This window comes from Ptychodera flava, chromosome 10, assembly GCF_041260155.1.
Source record: "Ptychodera flava strain L36383 chromosome 10, AS_Pfla_20210202, whole genome shotgun sequence".
NCBI lineage: Eukaryota > Metazoa > Hemichordata > Enteropneusta > Ptychoderidae > Ptychodera > Ptychodera flava.
The window spans coordinates 21,281,085-21,289,983 of NC_091937.1; the positions used below are offsets into that span (position 1 = coordinate 21,281,085).

The following is an 8,899-nucleotide window of genomic DNA, read 5'->3' on the forward strand; positions in this document are numbered from 1 at the left end:
GGTTTACTCTGTCGGCGACTACGCTGTTGCTAGCTCAGCTGATCACTTAGCGGTCTGACGGACATACACGCTGTCTGACACGTAAATCCGACTAGTTTTCGTCTTGTTGACAACAAAATTATTTCGTTGTAGTAAAAAAGAACCCTCGTCTGACCTCGGTGACATAGACATTTACAACACGGCGGATTAAGTTGATCATTAACCGTTATCTTTATTGTTCAATGAACCGTTATTTTACTTTGTACATGGCGATATTCTACCTGATGGATCTATATCATGGTACAACCTGTATTGTCCTTAAAGTACGAAGACCAAAATGCCATCAATTTTATAATGATTTATGTTTGCTTCTTTGAATTTAGCGTCGTATCCTCGCCCTTCGAATTAAACACAAAACATCTTATCACAGGGCGAGTGGTATATGCGTATATAAAAACGAGCTCGGTGAACAGTGTCGAGCCTGAGAGCTCCTGAAGTAGAGTTCGGACTGGACGGTCAGCGAGTAGCCCGAAATTTTCACCTCTATATGTACTTCGGCGAAACGACAACCAGAAATGTATCATTTGCTTTAAAAGACTCATCGCAAAGACTAACTGGTCCAGACGCGGCAAAAGCATATCAGACCGATGATATCAGTGTCAGTGCCCCTTCCTCCAATCTTTTCAAGTTTATTTCGGGTCTTGTTCCGTGTTTAGTGTACCACAACACGCCCATGCATCATGGCGTCCATGACAAGCTTTTGTTCACCGTCCAAACAATACGGTCGGGGCGACGCCCCCACCAAATCTACCTTTGATCGTCACATGATGCTCAGTCGAGTCTAGGCCCTTTGGAAGTGAAAATAAAGTCCGAAGACACAGTTAATGAATAATTTCAAGGTTTTGATATACGTATACGAAAAGTCACTTCTCGCCTCACAAGAATACACGCAATTGTGATGGTTTTTCAACTGGCTATCCAAAGACATTCTAAAAGGGTAGATGATCACTGATGGATTAATCAGAAGTGTGGTCGAGAATGTGTTTAGTGGTAACTTTGTCTGACCCATACTCCAACACTCCCTAGATCTACTGGTAACAGTACATCCCATGAGAGGAATACACGTCAGCTTTTGAAAATCGTTATTTCGAAAGTGTTTCATGGACAACTGTCATGTCGTGCCATACCGATTACTGGTCTCTTCACGATGCTGTATCTTTGTAGCAACATGTGAGGTCCATGGAAAATATAACATGTTTCTGAGAGTATTGATCTGAGAGTCTTGAACTAACCCGATTCTAGACCAACGCGCAGGTAAAACTGTCAGAAGATTCTGACTTTCCAAATTACGTTAAGCAAACGATGAAATCCTACTGCGTGCCGAGCTTCCTATTTTAATCTCAACACATTTCCTTTTCGTCCTACTGATTCAATTCATACCGTTTTTGCCATCCTCGTTGAAACTTTTATTGATACCTGCTCATACCTTGGTTGGGACAACTAATCAAATAGAGGGTCAAAGGTCTCGTTGTTACAATAGTTTATTGGGTCTTGCATGTCAGGTGCGTCCTGTTTCAAGTTGTCTTCGACCAACGCCGACTTCCTCCAGACAACTGCCGACCCTGACAGGTAAGTCTTGTTATATTGGAATTTTGGGCAAAATGCTTGATATATGTTCAGTATATTGAAGGAATATTGACGTATATGGAGCACAACATTAGTTGAATACGTAACATATATCTTTGTATATAGAACGTATCAATACGTTGATATTCGTAGCGTATATATATGCAGAGTAAGAGCATCGGTGACGCAGATCTTTGCACATAAAGTGTACTTATGAACTTTCTTAGTATACGTACGTATATACTCAACGTACGCGTATACCACAAATGTACATAATCAGCATATGTGTATATAGTGTTGTATATCAAGCATTTCACTCCTTTTAACACATTTCTGACAAGACGAGCAGGTTTACAAAGATTTAATTTCTTTCATTATTGTTTTTCAAGTAGTACTGGTTCTCAGACCTGTTTCAAACATTCATACATAACATTTCCGTATTGACTAAAACAGTTTATAACCATCAAGCCCTGATAATTGCATTGTCTTTGGAATATGAAGGTCTATCGAGCACATCTAAAACACCGATAATGTCGAAAACTGACAAAGATAATTCTCTTCCGTGTATATATTGTATATATATGTACTAGCATATATTGTAGCACTTCAAATAAACCCCGTGACAATCATTGCAGCACGAATTTTCAATGTCCAATAATATCACAAAATAAAACATTGCTTGGGCCTTATTTTAATTTTTTTCTAACTATGCGTTCTAATAAATAACAGCCTAACATTTGTTATTATTGAGTAGGTACAAGTATGTGCTATGTTAAGACTACAGGAAAATTTCAACCTAGGAGTGCAATCAATTGTGTAGACTGTAAATGGATACAGAGTGGTTGAACGTTTGATTTACAGCTAGTACCATTAACTAAGAACTGTAAAAAATCACGAACTATTATATCTTAGCCGATGCGAGCCACAAGAGTGTTATAAATCTAGTCTCTCTCGCAGCTCTTGATTCGCCACAAAGCTTCCGATGTTTTACCGACACTGACTTGCCCATAAAGGTTAAGCCAGGTCAGCCCAAAGGCATTCGCGTAGCTAACCAAGATGGCTATCAACTCTATTAGCCGGGCAACCTGGACGGTAGAGGACCGCGATGGACTGTGAAAGAGTCCAGTAATAAATTATGCCACAAAATTTACAGACAGCGGTAAAGCACTTTAGATTATATTTGTATTTATTGTTTTATTGTTTTTTTCTCCCGCAAGCGCCTAGAGCCCTGAGACGTAGCGCATCGTGATTAGTAGCCATGGCAACTGAAAAACTGGTATGTATAAATAATGACAGCACTACGTAGCCTTTACTTTTTCTGTTTCAGTCGTTGGTGGCGCGCTTAGATATCTGGTCGAACAATTTTTGGTACAACTTGCTTTACATTTCCTTAGAAAGCGAGTGATGTGAATGATTTTTCATAATTAAAGCAGTTAACTATAGAGGAAAACAAACTCAGTCAGCATTCATAATTCATCGGTCCATTGTGAAATCTCAAGTCGCCTCAACATAATCTTACTAACTGGGCCTGCTTTCATCAAGGTTTCTCTTCCAAAAGCTTGGGTAGAGTAACCGTGCTTTAATAGTTTGAATTATACAGAACGCTGATTCCCTTTGGCGGGACATTAAAAAAAGTAAAATTGTAACTCCATATATTTATCGATATCATTCATTTGACTTTGAAATTTCTTGTGCTAGTGAAGCAATATGAGATGTTGTATGTTATTGTATCTTTTCAGTTTGAAGACAGGTTTTTTGATCATTTGAATAAAAGTGACGACAGTGACGAGGAAGGTGAGCCAGAAATTTTTCTTCTTCTTAGCATTTTACTCTACAATGCCATTTAAATAGTAAAAAAATCTACTTCTGCTGTCAGCATTCGTCGGCTAGTCAAAATATGTCAATGCATCACTACTACAACAACAAAACATGAGCCTACAAAATTTCAGTAAGATTCATTCGATTTTGTGACAATCTTACAGAGATTAAGATAAACTTGATGAAAACGTCTAACAGAGATTTAAGAGAAACATGATCAAAACGTCCGAATTCATGGGAGAAAACGTGGCTTAGAAATACCTAGCATTTGTTCACATTATTACAAGAAGAAATTCATTGCACTATAAGCAATAAACTTGCCACGTTTTGAAACACACTGCACTTTTGCCATGTTTTGAAAACATCTTTGGAGAATCTGGACATCAATAACTAAAGATATGTACATAAAATTTTGAGCAAAACATCGTTGGTTCATGCATTAATTGTTACTTGTATCTTGACATTGATGAACTGTATGATAAATTCAATTTTTAGGCTCACCGAGTTTGCATTGTCTTATTTGTTCTATGTTTCGAAATATTGTAGACCTGGCCAGGGATTTTGATGAAAAGGCGAAACTTGGTCGATCCAAAAAACAGCGAAAGCCAGGAAAACTCACCCTGCAAGCTGAAACCACCCGCAGGAAGAAGAGGACGAAGGCAAGTGTCGAACCATTGTGAGACGGAACCAATGCGATTTTAATTCATCAAATTATGTGAGGGTTCACTTGTGCCGAATTCAGTAAATCTTGTCAGATAATCGAATACGGATAAAGCTATTGTTTAGACTACAGTTTAGTTGTGCATTAGTTGTGCTTAAACTTGGAGATCTCATTGTGATGAAGTCTTCAATCTATTTTAAATGTTTGTTCTTGACTTACAGGAGAGGACGGTAACCAGATTAAATGCGAATACTTCCAAGAATGTGCAGAGTTTGTTGAACTGTTGGAGCTAGGAGGTACGTGACGTCACTAAATGGACATAGCAGATATAGTATTTAAATTCTTAAGAGAGATATTAAACACGACTGGAATTAATTTGAGATAATTGGATCTTCATATTTTTCAAATTTCTTAAAGTGTTAGGTACCCTATACCAGAATGTTGCAATATTGCAAATTACACATAAAAACAAGTGTATAACTTTTAAAAAAAGCAGATGAGCTTACATTTACAGATTAAACCGACATGACTTCACCATCCAATTATCCCAAATTAATTCCGATCGTGTTATTATAATCGCAAAGGCTATGAACAATTACGAGCTAGTAGGGTTTTGCGATACAGGTATCCTTATACAAAGTAAATTCGTTTTATGTACCACGCTGTATCATTCCGCTGCCGCGAGCATTGCCAACTTCTGTTACATAATACATGAATACAATGTGTAAAATGCTTCACACGTTGTTGGATGCTCATTCGCACTATTTAACTTTTTGAGTGAATTTGCTAGGTGACTCAGAACATGGGTGTTATTTCGTTTTAAAACAACATACTTTGCGCGACTTGTATAAATATGTATTAAATATTGTTATTACATAGGTTTACACACGTTCTTCTGGAGAACAAATTCATAGTGGCAACTATAGTAGTTTTCATGATTTTGTACCATACTAATGACGTGTGAATTTTATTACGTGTTTTCTAAAGCAACGTCGGTATCATCGTCAAAGGCGACAGTAGCCAGGCTCTATGATTAAGCAAGCATTATACTCAGTTTAGGAATTTCGCCATCATTCTACAATCGCAGGGATATACAAATTGAAGACAATTACAAAGTCTTTTGAGGTTTCATGATTTAGAACCTATCACAGATTCATTATCTGATATGTGCACTTTTGCCACTTTTTCAAATCGAGTGACCGATTTCAGCCAAACCGTGCGAATGTACTTGTAAAACTAGCTGATCGACTTCTTGGTTACACTTGGCAGTACGCCTGCACTTTTGTCAGTAGCCTGAATTAATCCAAGCTGCTTGAAATCATATATGCTATGTTCCATTTCAGATTCGTGTTTCAGTGACAGAGGAGAGTTCGATCAGTGTTACTGCACGGATTGTCATTCCGAACGAGGCGACGATGATTTCTACACGCGTGGAAACCCGCCTTCTAAATACGCCATACCAATCGGATGGGCGCGTTTTGGATTAGAGTAAGTTGCAAACGAAACAATTTACCAGATATCAAATATGTGAAGTAAATTATGATAATGGTTGTAACGTTTGATAATATTTTCAGTATTTGCTCTATAGGGCAATACATTTTCTCATTTTTGTCCTAAAATATGTTGAAATATAGAATATTAGCCTCACCAACACTGCATTATTTAAGCAATAAATCAATGTACCCCTCGCCTGGCCCATAATGGACGAAAGCAAACCTTGCAAGCCATAATGTACAAGTGGCGAAACCGTGTACATTATTTAGTGTAACGTTCGCTTGAGTCCATTATAGGCCGGGAGGGGGTACATTATTTCTATTTTTTTCAGTTTTGGCAATGCTAGTGAATTTGTAGATGTAGAAAACATCTGGGGCCGAAATACTGGATATTTTTGGATACATTATTAGTAATAATCAGGCAATGACGTCACAAATGTCACTGGTATTGACAAAGCTGTAATATAATTTACAATTTAATGTTGCTTTTAGAAATTCTAGTCTGGACAAATATTCAGTTCATTAAAGTAATATCGCACATTACAAACAAACATACTTTGTTAATATGTCCACAGTCCGATGAAGGAACTGTGATAAGGCAAACACTGTAAAGTTCAATTTTGAGTTGATCAGCTGGAACAAAAATACCAATTAAAACTTACGGCAGGGCTTTGCATTAAGGTTTTGAATGTCATTCCTCTTCTATGGACCAAGAACCATCACAAAATATTATTTCTCTACTAAGAGCCAAAAACGATCACTTCACTTCACTTCACATCACATCACATCAAATTAATGAGCTGATCGGCAGTTAATGGTGGTAATTTTCTTTTATAATTTTCAGTGACCATTTCAGTCGAATTTGTCATTGTATTAATCAGAGAGCAGCGCTGATCTGGCATAATGTTTGTTTGGCAAGTGGTAGCGCTATTGAGTTCTGTAAAACACTCACGCTTACTCATATAAGAAGTCTGGCGAACTTGAACTATTGCCGTTCGTTTTAGCCATCTCATCCTATAAGAGAAGAACACGATTGGAACTATTTGGGATAATTGGATTTTCATATTTTTCAAATTTCTCAAAAGTGTTAGGTGCCCTATAGCTGAATGTTGCAATATTGCAAATTACTCATGAAAACAATTGTGTAATGTAAAAAAAAAGCAGATGAAATTACATTTACTTCAGTATCCAATTATCCCAATTAGTTCCAATTGTGTTAAAGTGGAAATGACCTGTCATATTGTATGCAGGATATAGTGCGCCCTCAACCTTTGAAACCCGTCTGTCTATACACAAAGACTGCTCCTGTGTATTAACATGTTATACAAAGGCACAAATGCCGTTTATTTTCGTGTCTCTGTGTCTAATATCTCTTCTACAGCGTGCAGAAACACAAACTGAAGGGTCTGAAAATAGATGAGAACTGGCATGTAGCATTTCATGGAACTCGCATCGAGAGTATTGCAGATATCCTTGATAATGGTCATCTAGCTATACCAGGTAAGTGACAAAATTCGTAAACTCTAATTGAATTTTCATATTATCACCAAATTTCGGAAGTTTAAATGTGTAAAAATTAAGTGAAATGATTTTGGTTCCACCTGTCCTCTGTTAGAATAACCTTCCACGTTATTCGAGAATGTATCTATCTTATGCGTTTATAGGAAATCAACATTTAAAAAAAATGAATTATTACCAAAGTCGGTGAATGCCAAGCTTACAACATTCCATATTTACCACTATCATACGGTAATGATTTCACAAATTTAATTTCTCTGTTTGCTTTTGTTCATATTTGTAAATTGCGAAAAGACATGCACACGTATGATACATGTTTAAAGAGACTGTTTAGGAAAGTTATTTTTTATCTTGTTAAGGTGACGTTGCACTCGGAGGAACGAAATTGTCAGAAAGAATAGGACACTTTACCGATGATTGGAAACCAAATGGCTTTGATACAAAACAGATTTTTGTATCACCGACAATTAGATATGCCGGTACCGATGCATACGCATGCCCTGTGAGGTAACACAGTTTGAGAATCATTGCTGTCTCCCGCGTTAACTTTGTCAAAATGTAATCTGTTATTTCAAATTTTACACGACACAATTTTCATCATGTAAGTTTAAATTCTCTGTACGGTAAAAGTTATCATCGTTCATGTGTTGCATCGTCTTCTTTACCTGTAACGATGATGACGATGATAATGATGATTATGATGATGACGATGATAATGATGATGAAAATTGATGATGATGATGATGATGATGATGATGATGAGATGAAGATGATGATGATGATGATGATGATGATGATGATGATGATGATGATGATGATGATGATGATGATGATGATGAAGGAGATGATGAAGATGATGATGGTGGTGATGGTGGTGGTGGTGGAGGTGATAAAGATGGAGATGGGTGGAGAGGGAAAATGACCTCCGATGACTTAGGTCAATCGATCTGACAAGTTATCAAGATTTTGCATTCTTGTGACCAAGTCGCTGTTAGGGTAGCTGACAAAGTCACTGGTTGTCCCAAAAAGTTCATTCACTCCCACTTTCCGACGTGAGTAATTGTTTATCCCTGATCTGTATTAGTAATGTTACTCTAAATATTTATGATTGAATAAATAAGGTATTTTACTCAATAACATCATTTATCAGTTCAAATTGCCTTTCTTTTGTTTCAGAGTGACGAACTTGGAGAATGATGAAGTCTTGTACAACGCTCGGGTTGCTTTCCAGGTTTGGATAAGACCAAAATCTTACAAAGTACACAAGCAGACGATTGGAGCAAAGAATCGTATCGACCCAGTGTTCTCAAATGACGTTCTTGAATGGTCAACCAAGGAGCGAGCCGCTGTTGTTCCTTATGGGCTGCTGGTGAAGGTGAATGACCCGGATGATGATGATGTCACTCTGAACGTACAAAGACGCTGAAAGCAGAACTGAGACGCGTCCATTTTATTCATACGATATACTACGTAATCATACATATCATACAGGTCCTCCCCTGTCAGGCAATGGCAGAAGCGTATAGTTCTTGTTTTTAATATTCAAATAAAGCCATAGGCCCTACATAAATGAATCAATGCCTTTGTAGGGATGGTGTTAGACCCTTGAAGCTTTCTCTAGCCATATGTGATATTCAAATTTGAGAGCATAAACGTTTTGAGAGCGATATCAATCTACTGAGAAAGATAAAATCGATAAAGTTGATGTAAACTGATAACTACCGCTCGTCCTTGATCAAGGCTATCAAATCATCATGAAGTGATAATTAATTTGACAGCTACATACAACCTTCAGGTATTCCTT

The 8,899-nt window shown here is 37.3% G+C and overlaps 1 protein-coding gene across 1 annotated transcript; it reads left to right on the plus strand.

The window, feature by feature from the left end:
* The first annotated feature begins 2,863 nt into the window (after positions 1 to 2,863).
* On the plus strand, positions 2,864 to 8,608 carry LOC139141544 (neuralized-like protein 4). The gene is made up of 7 exons (XM_070711137.1): positions 2,864 to 2,881; positions 3,345 to 3,399; positions 4,306 to 4,380; positions 5,428 to 5,572; positions 6,959 to 7,077; positions 7,455 to 7,602; positions 8,272 to 8,608. Exons 1-7 carry the CDS (start codon positions 2,864 to 2,866, stop codon positions 8,519 to 8,521), a joined length of 810 nt encoding a protein of 269 aa, XP_070567238.1. The 3' UTR covers positions 8,522 to 8,608.
* The last annotated feature ends 291 nt before the right edge of the window (positions 8,609 to 8,899 follow it).

Excerpts from the sequence above, each read along its gene's own strand:
- LOC139141544 (XM_070711137.1), top strand. Across the intron at positions 3,400-4,305 it reads TGACGACAGTGACGAGGAAG|GAGAGGACGGTAACCAGATT; the intron begins GTGAGCCAGAAA and ends CTTGACTTACAG. Across the intron at positions 4,381-5,427 it reads TGAACTGTTGGAGCTAGGAG|ATTCGTGTTTCAGTGACAGA; the intron begins GTACGTGACGTC and ends GTTCCATTTCAG.